General features: G+C 37.0%; 2 protein-coding genes across 3 annotated transcripts in view; one reads left to right on the top strand and one right to left on the bottom strand.

Moving 5' to 3' along the window:
- Window positions 1-1,132: 1,132 nt before the first annotated feature.
- On the bottom strand, window positions 1,133-8,280 carry inpp1 (inositol polyphosphate-1-phosphatase). Of its 2 annotated transcripts, XM_056734591.1 has the most exons (7): window positions 8,027-8,279; window positions 7,814-7,913; window positions 6,768-6,980; window positions 6,610-6,670; window positions 5,635-5,835; window positions 4,895-5,069; window positions 1,133-2,174 (listed from the first exon to the last, which is right to left on the bottom strand). In XM_056734591.1, exons 3-7 carry the CDS (start codon window positions 6,969-6,971, stop codon window positions 1,673-1,675), a joined length of 1,143 nt encoding a protein of 380 aa, XP_056590569.1. In that variant the 5' UTR covers window positions 6,972-6,980; window positions 7,814-7,913; window positions 8,027-8,279; the 3' UTR covers window positions 1,133-1,672. The 2 variants fall into 2 exon arrangements, with proteins under 2 accessions (XP_056590569.1, XP_056590570.1); XM_056734592.1 differs by lacking the exon at window positions 7,814-7,913 and having other exon boundaries at window positions 8,027-8,280.
- A 1,131-nt stretch (window positions 8,281-9,411) lies between these two features.
- The window catches only part of slc11a2 (solute carrier family 11 member 2), a 49,069-nt gene continuing 33,788 nt past the window's right edge, over window positions 9,412-24,692 (top strand). The window contains exons 1-2 of the mRNA XM_056734590.1: window positions 9,412-9,779; window positions 16,787-16,860. Of these exons, the coding sequence (XP_056590568.1) occupies window positions 16,827-16,860 (34 nt within the window). The 5' untranslated portion in view covers window positions 9,412-9,779; window positions 16,787-16,826. The remainder of the gene's footprint in view (window positions 9,780-16,786; window positions 16,861-24,692) is intronic.

Genomic DNA, 24,692 nt, shown 5'->3' on the forward strand with positions numbered 1-24,692 from the left:
TTGACTTTATTATTTGTGTGTTTCGGTTGTTATTTACGGTTTATGGTTTTAATTCCATTGACTGTTTAAAGAAGGGGATTTTTGAGTGTATCAATAATGTCCATGAATCTGACAGAGATTCGACAGTCTAAAGTTACTGTAAAGATATTTTATAGTTTATCTCCAGAGTGACCAGAATGTTTATGTAAGAAACTGCTGAAGATCACTCTAGAATTAGACAATCGTTATAATGTTTGCAGGACACTTGTCTAAAATTGGTATATTAGTGCCTCTCACCATAACCTTCATATATTAAAATTGTCCCCAAACATTGTGCCATCGTTGAAATCTCTTGAGCATCTACAAATGAGAGCGGTTAACTTGAAATGAAAACGACTTGAACTGATTTATTAATCTTTGGTTTTGTCCAGTCCTTCAGTTTGACTTCATACATTCATTGATTAAAGTTAAGTGACCAAATGACACCTGTTATTGCTCTGAACATTGTAATATTCCTGTAGCTCAAATGCTAGGGTTAGGTAATGGGGTTTATCTTGAGGGAACGTTTAACTTGAACCCAATATTATAATTAATAATATAATATATCTAATTTAAATGCAGAATATTTCAACTATCATACTTTTTTATTTACTTCAGTAAGGTGTATAACTCAATGAACAAGTTAATTGATAGTTTGCCCTAAAATGAAAATTCTATCCTTATTTCCTCATTTTAAAGCTGTACGAGTTTCTGTTTTCTTCAAAACAAAAGATGTTTGAAAAATGTATGTGTCTAAAAACAATTGGTCACCATTGACTTCTATTATAGGGACACAATATCGATGCAAGTCAATGGGGACCAAAGTTTTTGGGTTACCAACGTTCTTCAAAATATATTTTTCTTTGTATTCGGCAAAAAAAGAAAGTCATTCAGGTTTGAAATGTCAAGAGGGTGATTTAATGATGACAGAATTTTCATTTTCTGACTGAACTATCCCTTTAAACCAGGTGACCTTATTTCTACCAGAAGTTTCCAAAATAACATGATCCATTTTAAGCATATGTCTCTCAAACACATGACATGGTGCATCAAAGCTTTCCTTTCTTTCTTTACAGCATCCCAGAATTGCTAGGCAAACTAAAGGTGACTCAACTGTCAACACCTTGTTTCCCATTTTATTGTTTAACAGGATTTACAGGTTTACCACCTTTGACAGTATTTCAACAGGTAAGCTCTGCTGTTACCACACAAGTTAAAACAAATTTTTCCATATTGTGAACTTACATCACCTTTACTTAGAACTCCACAACAAAGTAGTTTTATGTCTGTAAATACAACATATTGAGGAATAAGTTTAAAACACTCAAATGTTGATAAACCCGCATACCAAGATCATTGTCAGTAGAAGACTATGCTAACGTGAAAAGAAACAAAGTAAACCAGCACCATAAAATTTCACGACCTTCAGTTTCCTATTGATGTTCATCTACTACGAAAGCGACCACATGATAACCTGTCAGGTTCTAGCTTTTTTCTTTTTATCAGTGGGCCTGCTAAAAAAATGTTTTTGCTGTTTTATTTCTGCCCAAAATTTACAGTTTAAAATAAAAAATCCCAAGCTATCTTAAAAATGAAATAAATCTATCTAAAGGACACACGATTATCAATCAAATGCTTGCCTCGCAATATTTCATCAGATTTTTCCAGCCAGTGCTGCTACGGTTTTATCGCACAAGCTCGAGTCCAGATATGCGATTATTCCTCCTCGATTTGCCCACTTATCCACACCCTGACTTTTGTTGTTGGGCTCGTGATAGGTCAGTTCAGGTCGGCGCCCATCGCTTCCATTCAAGCTAGAGCGAAGGCACTCGTTCAGGTCTGATATCCCCCCGCCCAGAGCTCGTAGCAATGCATGAGGCGCACAAGAGTCCCACTTGAAAGTGCTACCCTCTGACAGCAAGTACACATCTACTAAACCCTGGATGACACACAGGATCTTGTAGCCTGCACCAGACGCATACATCAGTTTGACGTTGGAGAGCGTTGTGAGCACATCTTTCACCTCTGGCTTTTCACTGGAGCTCAACATCACGGACAGATGATCTCTTTTCTGAAGACACAACGGCCTGCGCTGTGTGAATGAGCAAACATTCACATCGCCGTAGGAAACACCCCAGAAGTGCTGTCCTCTCCATCTAGAATCAACACAAATTAAAGACTCCTTAAATCACCAACTCGTACACTACATTGTTACAGTAGCTCATTTGCTATGACGCCTATTGAGTGGAAGATGCATTTAAACTGATTTAGCACTTTATATATTTTAGACTGTCCGAGTTTATTAGGTAAATTTTATAGCCATTTTTCAAGTCATATTTTTAAATAAAAGCAGAATTTCTTTAAACAATTGTTTGGTCATCCCATCTTTCTCCGGAATACTGAGCACACAAAAATATCACCAAATAATACTACCACATTTGGGCCTGTTCACATTTTGCGTCTTTTTACACTGAAGCCTATTGCACATAGAATCGGAAATTTTCGCATGTTAAAGAAAATGAATACGACCTCACGTTGTGTTAACCAAAATGCCTCTGATATTTTCATCCGTCATTAAAAACTCGGACTGGGTTCGATTCTCTACATTGTTCACATCCGTAGCAAGGAAAGGTGTTTTGACGATTCAGAGACGGCGTACAAACGAGTGCCAAATTCGAAAAAACGCATACAAAAATTTCTGTATGTGCAAAAACCTTCAGATTCGTTATTGTAATTGTGGATGTGTTGTAAGAGCGCTTCAAGGTGCCATGTGGAACAATGTTCCCTCTCATTTTTCACAGCAGCGCAAACTTTTTTCTCTTAGCACAAATGTAAATCCTGTGAAGCAGTTTTACTTGGTGATACAGCAGTGCTTGAAGTGGGCCGGTAAGGTCCTTTTTTTCTACCCAACCGTTGGGTTGAGCTGGTTGGGTCATTTTCCTCTGTGTTGGGTAGTTTTTTTGGTTGGGTAATTTGGTGCAGTTCTACAATCATATTTAAAAAACTGATAGTTCTGTGCCTTGATTCAGATTGGTTATGCCGTGTTCTAAGATGTTGTACATTTTGCAAAACATACAGCTGACCGCATTACATATTGCATCCCCGTGCCACTGTTGTTATGTCTGTGTAGCGATGTTGTTTTTCATTATTAATATCAATCTATATTCTTTGCTGCGTTTAATTTGCTACATATATGGAATAACTGTTTTATAAAGCAATAAGCCCCATAAAGCCTTGGTTTAGAGTGAATTTACAACAGCTAAGTGGCATTTTTGTTGACCACGACACAAAGCCCAATTATTATTTATGATTTATTGATTGTTCTCGTGAAATGAGTTTGCTGTCTGGAATTAGGAATGACCAAAGGTTTTCACCATACTGAGAGGTCAGATGTTTATCTTTGATGGTTAAAATACCCATTTGAAGTCTCTTTTGAGGTTTTTAAAATGCGTTTTTTGTTTTTAAACCACAGTTTTACATAGTCAGGTAAGTTAACTGTCACTTCCGTAACGGTCCATATACCTCTTAAATGTTCAGTGAAGAGGCATCACTTCTCCATTGATTGGACAATATTGATTCTGGCCTGCACATTTCAAGTCACAGAAAGTATGTTGTCTCTCTAAAACAACATAACGCATACATTGTCCCCTCTTTTAAAAACGAAAATTGTATTGAATAATATTTGTCTGGTGTCTGGACTCTAATATCACACATATGTCAATATACTGGTAATAAATACATTCTCTGAGAGTTTATATTTCACGTTTAGACTGAAAATATCATATCCATAACGCTGGAAGAGCCTCCTATTCAGTGTTGGGTTTAACTAGTTACGAAGTAATTAGTAACTGTAATTTAAATACTTTTCCCTTGAAAAAGTAAAGTAAGGGATGTTACTTCTGATGTAATTTAACTTTATACTATGTCAAATATTCTGTTGTGGAAATGACATCAAAATTTTTAGTCCAATTTTAAAATGCGTGCTTTGATGTAATTATTAATAAGTAATTAAATACTTTTTGGAAAGAGTCATTTGTACAGTAATCTATAACACTTTTGAATATGTAATAAGTAACTAGTTGTTAATTACTTTTCTGAGTAACTAACCCAACCCAACCTGTATATTTAGAAGCTTTTCGCAATAGCACATTTATATTACTCTGTAACAACTATTTTTAATTTAAACAGTATTTTATGAGTAATAAATATAGCCTGCTCTCCTCACTCTGCATTATATTTGTATCTGGTGATGCTGAGCCAGGGCAGATAAGCCTCATCCTGCATAATTCACTGATCTCTTCATTTAAATGTATTTTTTGGAAATCTATAAATTCCAAATTTTTGTCTATAATTTCATCCTTATTCTTATTCTAATTTAAATGTGTATGTGGCCAGATGGCTCTAGTCAACTTTTGGGACGGCGTTGTGGGCAGGGTTACTTCCAGTCATATAATGGAGTATGTAAAAAGGAGATTTTGGGCTAGCAAATATAGGCGTTTTTTAAGAAGAAAGTGGTATATCAGGGAAATTACTGCTGAAATACCTGCATGCTGCTGACTGTGTTTAACTTTTGTGGTATATTCATGCAAAGTGGATTTCAGCATGTAAATGTGTTAAACACAGCTGAGAGCAATATACTCTTACATCATAAAAGATGACAGTAAATGGCAAACAATGACTTTGTCTCGTGACTGGCTCAAACTGTATATTCCATCGGCATTTACATGCATTCCTCTCAACACCTGTGTGTGTGCACGCCTCACTCAGTAAGCAATCAACCAGGTTTCTCTTGAATGCATTAAAAAATGGACAAATAAAATATATTTGTTAATCAGTTTCAGTTATAGATCATGCCATGCCAACAACTTTATCTTACCCTTGACCCATGAAGTCTTTACATTTGAATGGCTGGTTTATGACACCCATCACTGGTTGGCCAGTGGCGCGTAGGTAAACCCCAATCAGAACCAGTGCACACGGGAGCCCAGATGGACAAAAGCCTTCATCCGGCTCCTCTTCCTCCTTCCCTTCAATGTACTGACTCGTACCGTCTTGCCCAGAAAAAAAATTGGCCGAGATATTTGAACAGGGTTCATAATCCAAACTGAACTTCTGTTCTCATTCAGCATGTACACCTGTGCACAACATTTCGGAAGAACAGGAAGTTTTAGAACTTCCAAATCATTAAAAACCTCGGTGTGCCCTGTGTTTAACGTCTGATTCATTCATTTCAATCAAGTCACAGTATGCTGCATTAATGTGTGCAGGACTGTGGTATATTTATGCAAAGTGGATTTCAACATGTAAATTTGTTAAACACAGCGGAGTTCTCTAGTAGCAGCTAAAATCAATATAATATTACGCAAAACATTTAACTAAAAAATATTGTTACAAATTTGTAACATTCTTTAAAGCAACTGACATGATTTATCAACATCTACTCTTTTTCAAGGGATCATAGCAGAGATCAACACAGGGCACTGCGTCTTTTTAATTATATAGAAGTTTCCAAACTTGTTATTGCCATGCACAAGAAATGTTCCTGTTCTTCCAAAATGTTGTGCACATGTCTACATGCTGAACAGAAGTGCAGTTTAAAAATGTTCTGAATATTACCAATGGGATCAATCCAGATGGCCACCTCATCAGAGCTGAGTGACAGCTGCAGAGATTCAGCTTTCTCGTCTCTGAGCTGAAGCTTGTGATGGATGGCTTTGGTCAGGAGAGACGCAGCGGTTAGATCACCGTCCAGAACTTTAGCCAACAAAGCCGCCGTGTCCTCCTCCTTAGCACATACTGTCACGGTAACACTCTCACCTGAACCAGACACAAACACAATCACACATTGACCGTAAGCAATGGATGTCGAACAGGAATCTGTTAGGGTCACAACAGTACATGTATCCATGCTGAAGGCTTTCAATACAATGAGGAAACCTTCTCCTAAACAAAAGGTGCTATTCGTTTGTGTGCTGTAGATAACAAAACAACACGTACATCTCTATCATCCCTAGATGAATTCATTCTCAACCCTGAGCGACCACATTCCTGCCACTCCTTCAACCTTTTATTGTTCATCATTCAGCCGCCTGCCTGTTGTAACCTCATCCTGACCAATGACCTCATCACATCTGATTTTAAAACAATTTGCATAACCCCCAATCCCAAAGGAAATCCTGGAAAAAATAATCCCCCATGATTGAGTCACAGCATGGCGAAGAAACGTGTTGTCCTGGTTTGGTTCACAGTCTGCAAACACCTTCCTTCTTTTACTTGGAGAAGAGAGAATATTTGGTGGACATGCATAATCCGTATTTCCTCACCCTTGTGTCATTTAAAACATTTCTGGATTTCTTTGTGTGAATGACACATGACATTAGTAAATAACAACAACCTTTTTGAGTGAACTATCCCTTAAATAATGTAACTCTCCTGTGGCTCAGTGGTTAGAGCATGACACTAGCAATGCCAAGGTCATGGGTTGGATCCCAGGCGATTGCACATAGTCAGAAACAAATGTATTATACAATGCTATGTACGTCGCTTTGGGTAAAAGCGTCTGGCAAATAAATGTAAATGTGTGTAACCTACCGAGTCCATTCTCAAATGTGTTCGATTCCTCTCCATGAATGAACCCATTTAACTCTGGAAACTATAAAACATGAATGCCAACTATCAACGTGACTAATGAATCAGTATGAGGACAAAAAATGCATTTGATATAAGAAAATATGTATTTTCACAGGAACCTGGGCACAAACATCATGCCGAATCATTTCCTGTATTATCACATCAGCGAGCGTCTTGAAGTCCTTGAGAAATTTCTTGTTTTTGTCAGCTCCCTTCTTTTCCTGTACCAAGAGTTCAAAGAGCGCCGCCTCTTGTCGACAGACTCGGGCCACATTAGCTGCCTTTTCAGACACATCCAGGAGCAGCCGCAGTAACTCTGCCATAACTGAGGCCTGTCAATCATACACATTAAAAGACACGAGTTTGAATGAACTTCGCTTAAACTTAACCAACATGAGGTCTTTTTCAAATCAGGTCATGTGTAAAAATATCAGCAGTCCAAAATAGCTTGTTAACTGGATAAAAACCCTGCTATGTTATAGGCACGATGATGATGGAAACATCATCTGATACTATCATATCAAAAATGCTCTTGGGTGTTTGTTAAAATGCTAAAAATCCTATCCAGACACCTGATGTGTTATAACATTGTAAACACGGCTTTCAGTCTACACATGTACGTTTTTATACTTGCAGATTCTGCGGCTGCATGCAAATAGACATGCAAATGTGTATGACCACAACATCTGCTGTCGTCCTCATAAACAAAATAAAACTTAGCATAGCAACATCAGAATTATTTACTTAAAGTGATGCTTCACCCAAAAATAAAAATTTTCTCATCATTTACTCACCCTTAGATAGTTCCAAACCTGTATACATTTCGTTGTTTTGGTGAACACACAGGAAGATAGCTCACTCCCCATTGTCTCCCATAGTATTTATTTTCCCAACTATGGCAGGAAATGGTGGATGAGATCCGACAATCTACCAAATGTCTTCCTGTTGTTCAGCAAAACAAAGAAATGTATGTAGGACAGGTTTGGAACAATCTAAGGTTGAGTTAATGATGACAACATTTTCTTTTTTGAGAGAAGTATCCCTTTAAAGAAACATCTATCAACATGTCATGGTAGACTGTGTCAACTGTCTTGTTATGTTTAGCCTATACATGCCCATGCAGTACAAACAACCAACACATTTTGTATGATAAAATTAACTTGACCCTGATTTTTGCTGTTTTTCTTGTTCAGTATTAATCACAGCTTTGCACAAAATAGACCCTTTCAGCTGTTACAGTACGATCCTTGTGTACATCATAAAATCTGGGAAAAAACACATAAAACATACACACATTTACATACATACTGCGCACAAGCTTGTACATCTGAAAAGTTTAGGGTTATATATATAGAGATAATATTAAGAGAACTCATACCCCTTGTGTCGTTCACATCGGCGCTTCCTGTAGTGTAAGTTAAGTCACATACACACAGCACTGATGCTTCCATTGAGCGCGTCACTTCTCACAGGCGCTCACAGCACATGAACGCGCATATATGACCTACGACGAGTGATGAAGTGCGTCAGATTCACTGCAGATGTTTTATATTTATGTAACGGGAACGCAGTTCCTCGTTTTCAGTGCGTCAATGCAGAGGCGGAGCTTGCTCTACTAGTTCATACAGTGGTGCGCAGGCCCAGGGCCACTCGATCTCGCCACCGTGTGGTCCTACAACTAAACTGAATAGTGGTCCAGAGTTGAGGAAAATCTGATTTTGTTGTGTTCTTTTTATTGTATTTAATGTACTGGCAATTATGGATTTCTCTCCACAAAAGGCACAGGGCACTACAAATCAAAGGGCACATGCAACATGACATAGTATAATGCATTGCAAGTCGCTTTGGATAAAACTGTGTAAATATGCACACGCGGTAAAGACATAGGTCTACTTCCGCTAAAATCTTGAGCCACTTAATTCTGCTCTAAAAGTGCTGAGGTAATTTGTAAACTAGCGTTAACATTGTTTTCTTAAAAAGTTCTAATTTCAGCGAGGCCAACAGCACCACAGCTGAGAATTACTCGTTGGCTCATATAGTGGAGGTTGCTTGAAAGTTTGAAGCCTTTTCCCTTTATGGTTGACGATGTATGACTGACCCTGCGTTCCGTTTCAAAGTGACCATCCCGTTTACATGGAGAGGGCGGGGCTTATGATAAAATGCAGCCAGCCAGATCCATTGAGAGATGCGCCAACATTTTCGCGTGTACCGTGATTCGTGGAGCCTTTAGATAGTTCCAGGAAGTTATGTTTTCGCTTTAAATGCTTTATTTCTGTCATTTTGTATTCATTAAATGACTTCCGTCCTTAAATGGGTTAAACGTTTACCTCAGTTGGTCTGTTTAGTCGCAGATCCATACGTTACTAGCAGTGTAGGGTAGTTCACATTGAAAAAGTAATTAATTATAGTTGCTAATTACATATTCAATAGTATAATTAGATTACTGTACAAATTACTTTCTCCAAAAAGTATTTTTTAACTTATTACTAATTACTTTCAATATGAAACTTGGTTAGTTAAGTGATTCAAGGATAGACATGAAACGGCTCTTTTAATTCATTGAAATAAATATTATAAAACATAAAGTGGTATTATTAACTGACCAAAGTATAACAAATGAATTATGCATTGAAGCATGGATTTAAGTTAGACTTTGAATTTTGATGTCAGTTCCACTATTGCACACATACTGTATATATTAGACATATATATTAGAAACACCTGATTCCTCTGTTTGCCACCCAGCAGGGCGCGCTCCGGCGTGGTAACGTGGTGTTCGCATGGTAAAGTGACGACACATCCATAATCTCTATTGCCAGCCTCCATGAACCGCCATGGCTGTGAAAAAACTGTTCTATTTGAATCAACGGAGTTGACGTGACTCTCACTCTGACTGCAGCCAGACACCAGAGGGCGACCGAATTGCATTGGCTTCTCCCTTCTGGTCGTATGCTACACGCCTGAGGAAATACAGACGAAAGGGGAAGTAACTTTTATTTTGAAACGCTTTTATTTTGAAAATGTTTTGCTCTGACGTGTGTCTGTGTCACCTTCACTGTCCTCATGGCAGGAGTTATTATGAACTGAAGAGCTTCATCTTTCACACAGATTTAACTGAAGATCTTCGGCAGGTAGACACTTTCTTTTACACAAAATGTTCTATTTAAAGTATAACGTGATCATGTTATGGAGTTAATGATAAGACTAGACTAACTTAAAGTAAAATGTCTAAGGCACTGATGTTGAAGACTGTTGATTCTCATCAATTTTGAACAAGTAACTAACGTTTGTGGTGCAATGGATCACATTTTATGGATTTTGGGTAACGGGTCGGATCAACTAATGTAAATTCTCATCACAGTTTTATAATTATAGTAATAACTTGTTTTTGCAATCAATGAAAGGCGCAAAAATAGGGGCGATTCTATAAGGGGTTACAGAATTGTATAAAGTACCATGAAGAAACCCACAGATTCATTTAACATGATTATGTATTTTCTAGACTATGTTATACAGAATGCGACGCATGCATTAAAAAAATGAGATATAATATTTTATTAAAACGTGCAATCAGAGTAAACTGTCAACTGACACATGGTTCTCTAGAGATTAGATTATACATGTGACAGGTGTTATGAGGTGGTGATCATGAAGTCTCTTGACAGCCTTTCTCTCATCTTCCAAAAGGGATAATTCACCCAAAAAATAGAATTCGGTCATCATTGACTCACCTTCGAGTTGTGTTAAAATGTCTTTTTTCTAATGAACACGGAGAAAGGTATTTGGAAGAATGCTTTTAACCAAACAGATCTCAACAACCATTGACTACCATAGTAAGGAAAAATACAATGGTAGTCAAAAGTGCCCCATAACTGTTTGATTTACTACATTCTCAAAATGTCTTCATTTGTGTTCAACAGAACAAAAAATTATAACATAATTTTTCCTACCATCGGAGTACCAATGAGATTGAGATTAGGGGTGAATCACGAATTTCGAATATTCGAATAGTATATTTAATTATCGAATTTTGAATAGTGTGTGCGATCTTAAAAAACTCGCCGTGTTTTCACGTGTAACGCGTTCATGTAACCTAAGGGTGGCGCTGCCAATAACAACGCACCTAAAACCTCAAGGCTGTCAATCAAGAGACAGTAGAGCAAAACATTTTCGCAGAAGAATTGGTAACGAAGTTACGCACACTGTAGACCCGCGTGACATAACGGAAACGGTAAATTGATATCAAAAATGAGTTCTGTGTGGGGTCCTTTAATAAAATGAATGAGAATAAAGTTCAGCGCAAACTCTGGAATGCAAAGCTGGCTTATCATGGATCAACAACTACGATGCACAATCATATGAGGGTGAAGCACCCAGCAGGTCCATCCACAGGTCAGCAATCAGTTGCTAGTTTATGGTCAGACCAACCAATTTGGATCCCAAACGGGCGGAGCAAATAACGGCTCTAACTAGCAAGATGATCGCTAAGGACATGCTCATATTTTACAAGGAAATGTCTTAGCATTATGAGCGGTTGATGCTGATCGACGTACTGTTAATAAGTGCCGTCATTCGGTTGTTAATATATTTGTTTCAGCACGTTATTTTAATGTATTGCTTAACGTAAGATTGCATATTCCATAATACATAAAGCAGTGTGCCGTCATACTGATTTGAAGCGTAAATGGTCTCACTCTCTCTCCGTTTGTGTGTGTGTAATACTGTAAATGCGTCCATGTGGGGGAGGGGTGCGAATTTCGAATAGTTTTCGAATAGTTCTCATCGATCTTCGAATATTATTTTTGCTTTAAATGCCCATCCCTAATTGAGATATGAGATACAATCAATGAGATTCTGCTCTCTTTGGGAGCCAGTCTCTAGCGGCCGGTAAGAAAAGTAATCTTGAATTGATTGACTGACTGAGAAAAAATAATTGGCAGTTTTTTTGCTTGTTTTTATTAAAATAGCATATAATTTCAGTGAATTTGTGCTAAGAGCAAGATTTATTTTCTTAGGTTATTTTGCTCATCAAGAAAATGTTTCTTGATTCAAGAATTTGTGGACATTTTTACTGGAAAACAACTAAGAAAGTATTTTTTTGCAGTGTACTTCTTCACGATGGATGTCATGATACACTGCTTTGCGAGAAGGCGGAAGTTAAGTGACGTCATTGAGAAAAGGGCCTATTCTGCTTGTTTTAGATGGAAGGGTACATAAAGAGCTTCTTTAAAAGTGTACAGCGTTCTCTTTACTAGGCAGGGCTGAAATGATTCCTTGAGTAACTCGAATAAATACAAAAAATTCATAGAGGCAAATTCTTTGTCTTTATTAAATGTATAAATGACTGGATTGCTCATGACGTCATTACACTGAAGCTACCGTGCCGCCATGTTGGTATGCACAAACGTTCTATTGAATTATAAGGGAGTTATAATAGAGCGTTCCCAACAAAAGTGACTTACTCAAATAAATGGTTGGACGCTTGAACGTTCTGAGTTTACTCGCTTCATTCGAAATTCACTTCACAACAGATGCAAATTGGCGTCTGGGAGGTGCTTCTGCTATATATATATCTCAAATTGCGTAAAAAGCGTTTTTTACAATTTACCAGATTGTCCAACCTCCTCAGTCACTTTCTTCCAAGCAAGATCCTTTTTTATTCCTGTTTCTATAAAAGAAAGATGTATTGTACAGCTAGGTATCCACATACAGCAACAATAACTTTGTCCTCCATTTTGTTTCGGATAGCTGCCTCCGCTCGCTACGTCATAATCATGTCACTACTAGAGCAAGCTGCTGATTGGTTAACGCTGCGCGAATTTTCGACAAAGTTCCGATTTTTTAACTTGCGCGAATCACGCCCATCAAACACTCAATATCCTATCGCGTCTTTTCATTGACCTAACACGAAATCGTGCTTAACGCTGCATTCGCATTTAGTGGGAAAACAACATTAGTCTCAGCCTCAGCCCAAGGATTGTTGGCTAAACGTCTGATGCAGAAGGCACACTTTTCTGGAAACACTTCAGCGTGTTCGAAGTAGGCATGGGCCGGTATGAGATTCTGACGCTGTGAAAACCTTGTGCAAAACTACCACGGTTTCACAGTGTCACGGTATTACTATTACATATCTATAATGGGTTATTTTTTAATAAAAACAAAGTTTTTACCACTGAACACAATGTGTTTTATTTTTAACAAACATATAGAACATTCTGGAACAGTAAACATGTCAGGTTAAATAATTAAGATATCTGAGTTCTTCTTAAATAAATAAAAAAAAATAGAGTCAGTTAAGTGAGCCTCAAGCTGCAGCTCAACAATTAAAACAATTTCTGTGAAAAAGCAGTCATCGAAACTGCAGCTGAACAATGTTTTTTGAAACATGTTTTCTTTCCACACATTTATTTTTCAAGTTATAATGCAGGACTGTAAACATGTTCACTTAGTTCAAACTAGTTCACGTTGGGCTAGTTGATTAGCCATGTTATTTACCTCGGTAGAAAGGCAAATAGAATTTATTCTGACTTGTCTTCTTTTTTGAAGCTGCTACCGTCTGTTTTACGTCACAATCCTATGTAATTAACTGTGTTTTCTGAGCCCTTTCTAAACGTCAGCACAGGCATCTTTTTCTGCTGCTCAGAGCGTCTGTTGTGGTTTAAATAAGCTCAACTTTTCTGGAAAAAACACCCTTTTTCACAGATAAACCATTGTTTCCATAACAACATGCAATGAATGTGGTTGGTCGATAAGGCCCAAGCTCGAAAAAAGACCAAATGGTGGCCGAAACGCCCCATGGAGCATTGTTTTCTATACATAATAAGTTTAATTTCACTTTCAACAGCATTTGAATGCATTTCTAGCAAGAAATAAGTATTGTAGTTTTGAAATTTGTGATTAGTTATTGCAAAGACACTCTATGTTTATAATTCAAATTAGGGCTGGGCCGATAAACAATATTATATCGAATCGCGATAGAATTTATTTTGAAAACAATGATAAGCTTTTGGCACTTTGACTTGATATGGATTCATCTTATAGTCTAACAGACAGCAGAAATAAACGCAAAAACAGTCAGTCATCGTGCAGCTTTTAGCATGCGCGTCAAAATAAAAGTTTTTTCAGAAAAATAAAGGTAATGACCTTGTTTAAATTCGTCCTGAGGTGAAGTAAATTATATCGAAACAGTTGAATCTTTTTATGGAACATTTAATTACACCAAGTAAATGATTTACATTTGAGCATTTGGCAGATGCTTTTATCCAAAGCAACTTATATTGCTTTGTCCTATACATTTGTTTCTAAGTATGTGAAATCCTTTGTTATCGAACCCATTACCTTTGCGTTGTTAATGCCACGCTCTTACAACCAAGCTACAGGAAAGCTAAACCATTTAGGTTTTAATAGACTAAGTATAATGTGTATTTATTCGACTAAAATGTTTTTCATATTTCGACTAAAACCAGACTAAAACTAAAATGATGGGGTTGACTAAAACCAGACTAAAACTAAAAAGCATTTTCGTCAAAAGACTACGACTAAAACTAAATCAAAATTTGCTGTCAAAATTAACTCCGTACTGAATGAGTCAATTGAGTCAAAATGAGACTGAATGAACTGGTACGTGTATTTTATGGCCTAATATCCTACTTGTTGGAACAGTACATATCTACTTAGGTAATATCAATGGCTTGGTTTAATTTCATTTTAACTGGTTTAAAGTTAACTTTTGTTAGACTGATTTGTTAATAAACTGTATTTAAAATAGATTATTTTACATAGATTATTATAGATTAAAATATTTTTTTTAATGAATTATGTATTGAAATAAATATGGTTATCGATCAGTATAGAAAAAAGTTTACATTTTTGCCATTTCGCCCAGCCCTAATTCAAATAGACTTCCGTTACGCTGCCTATCTGTTTGTCTGGGCAGTGTTCGTGAACAGACGCAGCCTCTGAAGTCATGGCGTTCGGCTGCTATTTGTAACCAAATGATGCCAGCGTCTTTTTTTACTGTGTCTTTTTCGAAGGGGAAAATCCACAGCCTTTTCTTACGGACCATGATTACTGATGCACAGACCGCAAAACTCTCCACACATGTAAACACAGAAATCGCTGCTGAAATATTTACAGAAAAATCCATCGGTTTTCATTTCTCCTCTGACAACAACCAGATTGCGACAAATAGTGTGTGTGTGTGTGTGTGTATGTGTGTATGTGTGAATGTGTGTATGTGTGTGTGTGTGTGTGTGTGTGTGTATGTATGTGTGTGTGTGTGTGCACATTATAATGATGAGAGAACATTGTGCTTTGTACGTTCCTTATCTTTAAACTGAACTTTTATGATTTCTGCCTGTCTGACTAGCACGCGTCACAGTACGTATTATGTCCAAAGGGTAAAAGCGGTCTTGTGAAGCTGTGGTGAAGTCCATGCCCAAGAGGGTAAGGCAGTGCTGTCAAATAATGGTGACCACACAAAATATTGACACTTTGGGCCCAATTTGGACATTTTCACTTAAAAGTGTATTCACTTTTATTGCCAGTGGTTTTGAAGGGACAGCAAATTTACACTGTTAAACAAACTGTACACTCGCTACTTTATATTCTAGCAAAGTGTCATTTCTTCAGTGTTGTCACATGAAAAGATATAATAAAATATTTACAAAAATGTGAGGGGTGTACTCCGTTCTGTGAGATACTGTAACTGCTGCCGCTGCTATACTGCACCAATGCCACTATCATCGCACACTTTTAATGTTCAAAACTTTTTTTTATCATCACTGTTATTTTTCAGTGCTACTGCTGCTGTTATTATTATCACCATATATATACATAGTGTATATTTCATAGTTTATGTTCCAACCCCTGCAGCATAGTTTTATTCACTCCTGCAGCATAGTCTCAGTTGTATTTAGTGAATCTAATTTTATGTAGTTTATTTATTAATTATGTTTGTGTGTGTTTCACTTGTTCTGTAAGAAATTATTTAAGAAGAAAAAGTCAAATAAATAAAGAATTTCTTTGTACAGGGAAACTTGATTCCTCACTGTACATATTACAATAAACACTTTGAATCTTGACTGAGCATCTAAAAAATGGAATGGCCAGGATTGGGAAACGCTGTAACAAACATTATTGCAAGCTACACGTTACGACACAAAAAAATGATGCACCACGTCCTTTTTTCCAGTCACATGTCTGTTTAAGGGGCCCTGATGTTGTTTTCATAGATTGTAACAGCCATTTGCCAGTTTTGTGGCCTGTTCTAAAAACATTTACCCCCCTGTAACTCCAATGCTTTGTGCAAAACCAGTGAGCCAACAGCCCTGAGAGTTCATGGATAAATTGATGATAAGTGGCTCGGTAGCGTCAGTATGGGCTTGTGTACTGAATGAATGTGGGTGGGTGGGTGGGTGGGTGGGTGCTGTTCCGTTGCATTTATCAAACGTACAGCTGCCTGCTCTTCACAGATTAAAATTGCTATTATGTGCTCAAAAAACATTTGTATCTGCATCACGTGTATGTCTGCCTATATCAAATACACATCTTAATGAATTCTGGCTTTTCAGACATGTTGCTTGTCAAACAGTTATATGATATGCTGAGGTAAAATGTTTTACAAATTACTTATTACTTTTACTCAATAGCTGCACCATGTGTGGTGTAAATGTGAAGTTTTCTCAACTTCATTGGAGTGTGTTTGTGTAAAACCATTGTAATACCTTAATTGACAGTTCGGCTATGAGAACCTTCTCCTGTATCATCAAGAGCTTATATTGTACGCTTACTGTTGATACTTGTTTAAGCCAGTGAGAAATCAGGGATTTAGACACTTTTATGACAGACTCACATTCACAAATAACTATGATTTGAAGAACATTTGCAATAGTTATAATTATAGTTTTTCTCTATGTATCACTGCTATTGATTGTCCTAATAAAACTCCACCATTACTATCAGTAAAATAGAGAGCATGGAAATTCAAATGTAAAATATTTATAGCTTTCTACAATAATTTATCTGGCAAAATGTGCATAATTTTAGGATAATGTAAAGTAGAGCTGTGTGATTTGGGGAAAATATTTCTGTTAAAACACACACAATACTAATTTTTTCGTGTGATTTATTTTTTTAGAGCCATCATTCTGACGGAGGCACACATTCAGTTCATTTTCATGAGTACTGAGGGCAATGGGGAACTCCTGGAAGGTGAGACACACATGATCACATGTAAATGAGCACACTTCTTTACTGTAGGTGAAATTTGAATCCTTTCTGATTCTGGCAACTAACTTGTTTAAAACTAAATTTTGCCACCATTTTTTGATCACAGGCAATATAGTACTTCAGTTGATTGTTGATGGTGTAAGATAAAAAACAATGTAGCAGATGTAATGTGAAATTACAAAGCCAAAACAATCCCAGAGTTATGACCTTGCCAGCTCATTTCAACACATGGATTTAGACGAGGGTGTTTATTTGTGGAAACAAACGGGAATATAGACCATTGGTCTTTCCTGTTTCTCTTTACTAGTTTATTAGTCTGAAAGATGTTTGTTTAACATGATTTCAGTGCCAAAGATTCTGTGGGTAGTATTTTTCTGTAACATTGATGTGTTAAACAACTGAAACAGGAAGTGCTTCTGGACCAGTGTTAAAGCACATACAGACCATTTTGCATAATTTAAAGTAACTCTAGTATTCCGTATAGGTCTGCCTTTGACAAATCCACATCTGAATGAACTCTGGCTTCTTAGAAATGCTTCTTGTCAGACAGTAATGTAACATGCTGAGAATAAACGTTGTGTTAAAAGTTCCTGTGTGTGTAAAAGCTAATAAAGGCTGTTCTGAGTATCTTTATTGTTTTGAGAGGAAGTCATTGCTAAATTGTAGTTTCCGTGATTTTAGTAGGAATGTTGCTGCTCATAAAGTCTTGAGATTATTGTGTGTCGTAATTGCTGATGAACCTGTTGATCTGGTCTTTGGCTATACTTGTTTCTCTCCAGGACAGAAAATGATGCTGACATACATAAAATAACAGCCGGAATATGCATAGTCAGTAGTGTGCGTTAATGCAAGCTCATGGTCTATAGGGTACAGGGAAGTGGTTGGTTTAATATTTCGTTGTAGGGCATGAGTTCTGACTTTTTCCTGAATAGTAAAACAGGTCTTCAGGAACATCCTCCAGAGTTTCTCACGCTGTCTCTGGTCTTTCGAGCAGTTGTCTAGCACTTCATGATTTCAGCTTTTCACACTGGACAAATTCATCGATGCACCTCATTGCATAATGAACCAAGGTTATGAATATTGAATTATTACAATTATTATGTTATCCCTAAACAGGATTATTTGTAACTGGATTAGAGTCACATTTTACAAATATGTAGGAATATGGATAGACGAGAAGTTGGCATTAGATTTTCAAATTGATTACTTGGGTTTTCTTTTTCGGCAAAAAAGTTTCTCCTTTGGAGCTAGACAGAAAATCATTCAGAGTATGTTCTTAACCATTTTAGACTACGGTGATATTATTATACTTCTTTATATTTACTGAAAAAAACTTGATTGTATTTACCACGCTGCGTTGCGTTTTATAACAAATGTTTGTTCATGTACTCATCATTGCTTGTTATACAACTTTGTAGGTTTGACCTCCTGATATCAAAGAAGGAAATCACTTATATTAAGGAATAGCAAAGGAATTTCAGGGAATGCTTCCAAATTACATTAGTAGTCTTTAATGTCTGTGTTAAAAAACTATTACACCAGATCGTCAGCTGGAATTAAATTAGTAGTTCCTACGGTACATTCAGAACACAGAAAATCATCTTTCTCTTACTGTGCTCCATGGCTATGGAATCAATTACAAGTCACTGCTCGGCTAGAAACACTTACTTCTTTGAATATGTAAAAAAAAATTGCGGTCTAAAATGAACGAACCTTGTTGCTGTTTTAATTAATTTGTTGATTCATGATTGAGTTAAGCTTTGCTCGTTTAGAACTTGTTTTGTGTGTTTTACGTTTATGTGAATTTTTTTGCGGTCATCTTTGCCAGGACTCCCTGGGAGAAGAGATTTCTTTTAATCTCAATGGGACCTTCCTGGAAAAATAAAGGTTGAAGAATTTTTTTTTTAATTAAAGGAAACATTTACTCAAAAATGATTAGTAATGCGTTGTTGAAGTTTATTTCTAAAGACGTTCCAGCTCACGTGGGTAAAACATGGAGTATTGAGCCAAAATAGGGTCATATATATTTGCAAACAAAACATAAGGTGTGCAAATAAAAATAGGCTATTAGCAAAAAATTGCATCTTCGCAAGTAAAACTTAAGAATCTGCAAAAGAAAAGTGAAGCACAGAGAGAAAAAAGTTAAGTTTAGCAAAGTAAAATTCAGCAGCAATAATTTTGCAACACATATTTTCCTTTGCATGGCTCCTTTAAATCCGCGTTTCAGCCAATCGCTCCCTTGCGACACCGTTTTCTCTTTGCTCTTCACTTTTCTTTGCGCCTCGCTTAGTGTCCCTGATTTGACGTGGGGGAGGAGACAAGAGATTGGGGCGTGTACAAGCGACCTGAACCTGCCTCCCCTTACGTTCTGACTGCAGCGCGGTGACGTCATGCATTTCGAGGTCATGCATGTATTGCATGCCTTTTTGTTTTCTTCCGTATACGCGAACATGTTCAAATAACACGGGGATGGATTCAATGTCACTAAGTGATTGAGCATATTTATTTTTATAACAGTGCTGTCTTTGTCATAGTCACAGAGGATGTCATTAAAAAACGTTGGTTTGTGATACGGGTTCACATTTGAAATGACATGGTTTCTTTTTAATATGTTTAAAAAAGAGCCCTTAAACAATTAAGGCTTGAAAATATCAGAGCTTTTAATTTTTTTAAACGTTTTTATAGTTAGTATTGTTTAGCTGTGCATTTACAACCTGAGTACTGGTGGTTTACATCAACTGCACTTCTATTTTTAATTAATTTTTCTATTGTTCTTTTCTTTTTCTCACATTTTTAATCAATTTTATTGCCGTTTTATTAGTTCTTTAAAATCTAATTTGTGATCTTAAATAATTTGATTTAAAAAAATTTTTTTTAAAAGATATGTCTTATTTCTCTTTGTCAATCATTTTATTTAAAGCACTTTGAATTGCCCTTGTGTATCAAATGTGCTACATATATAAACTTGCGTTGACTTGCCTTGCCTTATACCCACTTACTCTATTAACGAATTGTTCAAGACAACAATATCTTTAATATGCCTCGAGGCCGCGTGATTGACAGGAATGCATTGATATCGGACATAATATCCAAGGTCTGAGTTTACACATTCATGACATAAATATACGTGAAAACATCACCTCGTAAGGTAAACAGGACACACATATGCGCAATAACGATTGCTTGACCACTTATCGTTAAGGCACATGGGCACAAAAGCATGCATGAGTCTGCAGCGTGGACTACTTGAACATAATGGGAGGCAGGTTCAGGTCGCTTGTACATGCCCCAATCTCTTGTCTCCTCCCCCACGTCAAATCAGGGACACAAAGCGAGGCGCAAAGAAAAGTGAAGACCAAAGAGAAAACAGTGTCGCAAGGGAGTGAAATCTGATACGCAGATTTAAAGGAGCGATGAAAAGGAAAAGATGTGTTGCAAAATTATTGCTGCTGAATTTCGCTTAAGTTGAAGTTTTCTCTCTGTGCTTTTCTTTTGCAGATTCTTAAGTTTTTTGCTTAATACCCTATTTTTGTTTGCAAAACTTCCGTTTTGTTTGCAAATGTTTTTTTTCTGTTGCAATTATATATATGACCCTATTATGGTTCGAGCCTTTGTTTCATTTCATCGCGGATTCCTTTGTGAACAAGGCACAGGTCGAGGCTGGATTTTCTGAGAAACTAAAATAAAAAATTTACACCGCTGTGCCGTCAATATTGGATCCGATAGGAATCTTGAAGCCAAAATATCGCCATATAACAGAGGTAGCTTTTTTTCTGGGCACAAGTTCAGTGTCAGTATCCATTTTCTCCTTTCTCCACACTCCGCATCGGGGAGTCACGTGACCAAGCTCACGTTGTGACGATGTCATCATGAAACATAGATAAACCAGCGTTTATTCAGTTTTTTTATTTTTTACTCTTCATTATTAGAAACGTATTTCAGACATAGTTATATGTTAATTAAAATATTAATCACTATTCATTCGCAGTGCTTTCCAACTCAATCTTATGTTTAAATGCATACAGCCTTAAGCCTGGCTCAGACTATAGGATTCTCGGCCAGATTTTACCCCGATTTCCCCTCCCGAGAATCTTTGAAAAAATCGGGCCTAGAAATGCGATCGGGCCCGAGAATCGGCCCCCAGATTATCACGTAATGTGAGGCGTTCACAGATCGAATCTTAGAACTCCCGATCTGCTCCGAGAGAAATCTTAGCCGCCCCGATCACATCAAACATGTTTGATATTTAGGATTTTAAATCGGGCTGATGACGTTGGTACGTTCGCTACAGCCAATGAGAGACAGATCGACAAGTGACGGAGGTAAAGCTTCTGCAAGGGTACGTTGTACAGCAGAGATGGAGGATCGTCTTTATAATGTATCCTCAAAAATATACCACAACCGCACAGATAAGAACAAGAGCTGCAGGGAGAAGTCGGTTTTAAATGTACCGCGTAATTAACTGCTAACGGTCAACATATTTATAACTGCTTGTAGTTTCGGTCAACATATTGTTATTTAACTATATGCGCACATATAACATGCGTTCATGTGTTTGTTTTTATCTTATAATCACATTGGCATTCATCTTAGTTCGGCAGCGACAATTGTTTTCTTCCGTTATTTATTAACAGTAAACTTAAGCGGCTCGCCTAAAGCACAGTCATAACTTCAGCCCTAGCAAAAAAGCATTATAGCATCACCTGCTTAAAATACGTCTCAGCGGCTTTGGACTGACAGACAGAGAATCATTCAGAGCGCGACAAAGACACAGAATTCCAGGATTGAATGTTACACACCTTGCTACAGTTTTGCTACAGTAACGTATAAATACCTTACTTTTGAATTGCTACCGAAACATTTGCTTTTCACCGCGGATAAGCCGTAGTACAGTTAAACGGGTACAGTTACACACTCTAGACCTGTTGCATAGCCGCTGCATTTCCTTCATCTATCGTAGAAATACACTTTTTTCATAATAGGACAAATAGATCACGTGAAATTAACTGCGATGTCGCTTTGTTTACTTCTATTTCCCGGTGAGATGACGTAAGAGGCGTCCGTTGGTATGATAATCTTAATATTATCCTGTATTTGGGTGTCTTAAAATGTCTTTTGATGTGCAAGCATGAAATAAAAAAATCCAATCAATTAATTTTTATTTTTGAACTTGCTACATTTAGTCTTATTCATAAACACAACTTTACCCCCAAGGTTTCTTCTCTGGACATTTCACATTCATAAATGCAAGTTTACAAAGGGCAAAGCTATTTTTTTAGTGCTTGAAAAAGAGATTCAAATGTAGATGTAATGCAAGCTTTAAGATTTTACATAAGAGAATCTGATAAGATTCTCCTTATGTGTGAGCTGCAACGTGAATTTCAAATCTGTCAGGATTTTAAAACTCCTGTAGTCTGAGCCAGGTTTAGGATTTTACATAAGAGAATCTGATAAGATTCTCCATATGTGTGAGCTGCAACCAGATTTAAAATCTGTTAGGATTTTAAAACTCCTGTAGTCTGAGCCAGGCTTTAGTGAGATTCTTATGTAACGGTTCCTGTTATTTAATTGGGTATGGTAACAATCCAATCCGTATAGATGCTTTTATTAGGAAGTACTTCCGTTGATTAAGATGGCGTCTGCTCGGTTGAAAACAGTATCTCGTGGAGGTTTCTCTGTTGACTCTTGCGATGTTTTATTGTTTTTTCTGCACGCAAAGAAAAGTATGTCAGTGATTATAGTGATCTAGAGACTGTTAATTTCCGGGATTATCGAATATATCAGACAGAATGTTTTATACACTGTAAGGATACCGTTTGGCAAAGGTATATTCGGACAGAAGGAGGTCTGAGTACTAACGCTAATTAATTAACTGCTCACGGAATTGCCGAGTCATGGAATGGGATTTGACTGCATGAAAAGGAGGTTGTGAGTAAATTACAAGGGCTGTGGAGATCGTTGCGGATGCATGATCGTATTATGTGACTGTTTGTTTTGCTGCAATGTTTTTGTGGGAGAGTTTTTCTTGATGTAAGGAATTGAATGTTTTGGATTATTTTCTACTGAACTACTCTTTGTCCTTGGCGGGATTACCCTCCATTAAATTGAACTTTATTCATTGGCTGGATTTGATTTTCATGAACTGCTATGTGTTCCCTGGCGGGATTTTCTTATTAAAGGGGAGAAATTCTAATGATTGATGGTTCCTTTTTTGTTTATGAATTTACTATGTTTATAATTTTTTGATCTCATGATGATTTCTCTAATTTTCTATGAATTTATGTTTATGATTTGTTGATCTACTTATGACCTTTCTATGACTGTATTATGTTTATGATTTGTTGATCTACTTATGACCTTTCTATGAATTTATTATGTTTATGATTTGATGATCTTGGATTTTGAATATACACCGTAGTAAAAATTAGGGATGCACCGAATATTCGTAATGTTTCCTCGTGTTGTGATAATGGCAGAGCTCTCGTTCTTTAAATGTGCGCTGCACCATTTTCCTGACTTTCGTTTTATTCCAACGGTTTTGTACAGTATTTTTATAGACTTCAACACTAGGACATGTTTTTTTCTTACTAAATTGTTATAAGAGTTAGTCTCTTACCACTTGTAGTAGAGTAGGCGGGGCGAGACCGTGGTTCGAGTCCGGTGAGTAATTGTGAATGAGCGCCAGCTGTGCGCACACCGGGCTCGAATCATGTAGGAGATAGGGGGCATATAAAAGGAACGAGCGACCGGACCGTCGAAGAGAGAGGACCGGGCCCGAACATGTTTTCTATTTGTATTTGTGTAATGTTCGCTGGCGGTCGGCCGTGAGGGGCCGCCGGCTATTATTACTTTATTAAATGTTTGTTTAAATGTTTGCCGGTTCCCGCCTCCATCCTTCCATGTCTGAATCTTATTACAAAGGCCTACAGAGAAAATATTGTTGTATCTTTAAGCAGTTGCGCTTGTTCTGAATGCACTTTCTTGTAGTAGTCCTACAGAGAATTTTTTAAAAAAATGCACTTGACCTAAATGCACTTTGTTTTCATGAGAGAACATTTAATTGTACAACTTTTCAGCAGGCCAGTAGACCTGTGCATTATTATTTAATATACACATTAGTGGGGTCAAGTTAAACATCTTAGTTGAATTTTATTTTATACTGTGCATTGTTGCAATGTGCTAAATAAATATTTGCATAATTTGTAATTGATTTATTTTTTTGAAACTTTACTAAAATCAAGGCATTGCAATTGCATAAATAGTAAAGATAGTACACAGTCATAGGCATAAATGCAAGGGTACTAATAATTGGCATAATTTCTTTCGGTGTTTCGGTTTTTGGCCTTGGTTTCCTCTTTTTCGGTTTTCGGTTTCGGCCAAGAATTTTCCTTTTGGTGCATCCCTAGTAAAAATGAATAAGGTGATTTATTGCGTACCATTTTTGTGGCTTTATCTCTAGGTGAACGTAAGTTTTTTTCACTTTATCGGAATTTGCTAAATCATAACTAAAGGGTCTGTGGTTATTTCGATACCCAGGCCGTTGTAGGTTTCTTGAGGGAGTTTAAAAGTTTGTTTAATTGAATGACAGTAACTCTGTCTGGCACCCCTAAATAAAATAATTTAATCAGGCAAACTGGTAGACACAGGAAGCGTTACAACGCGCCGGACAAGGCATACAGCTCTTAGAATGAATGTCTTGTCACATCTACAAATGCACTTTGTAGAGGAGTAGGCGGAGCGAGACCGTGGTTCGAGACTGGTGAGTAATTGTTAATGAGCGCCAGCTGTGCGCGCACCGGTCTCGAATCACGTAG

This window comes from Triplophysa dalaica, chromosome 21, assembly GCF_015846415.1.
Source record: "Triplophysa dalaica isolate WHDGS20190420 chromosome 21, ASM1584641v1, whole genome shotgun sequence".
Taxonomy (NCBI): domain Eukaryota; kingdom Metazoa; phylum Chordata; class Actinopteri; order Cypriniformes; family Nemacheilidae; genus Triplophysa; species Triplophysa dalaica.

Excerpts from the sequence above, each read along its gene's own strand:
- inpp1 (XM_056734592.1), bottom strand. The coding sequence starts at position 6,971 with ATGGCAGAGTTACTGCGGCTGCTCCTGGATGTGTCTGAAAAGGCAGCT. Across the intron at positions 5,836-6,609 it reads CACATTTGAGAATGGACTCG|GTGAGAGTGTTACCGTGACA; the intron begins GTAGGTTACACA and ends TGTCTGGTTCAG. Across the intron at positions 5,070-5,634 it reads CATCTGGATTGATCCCATTG|ACGGTACGAGTCAGTACATT; the intron begins GTAATATTCAGA and ends TTTCTGGGCAAG.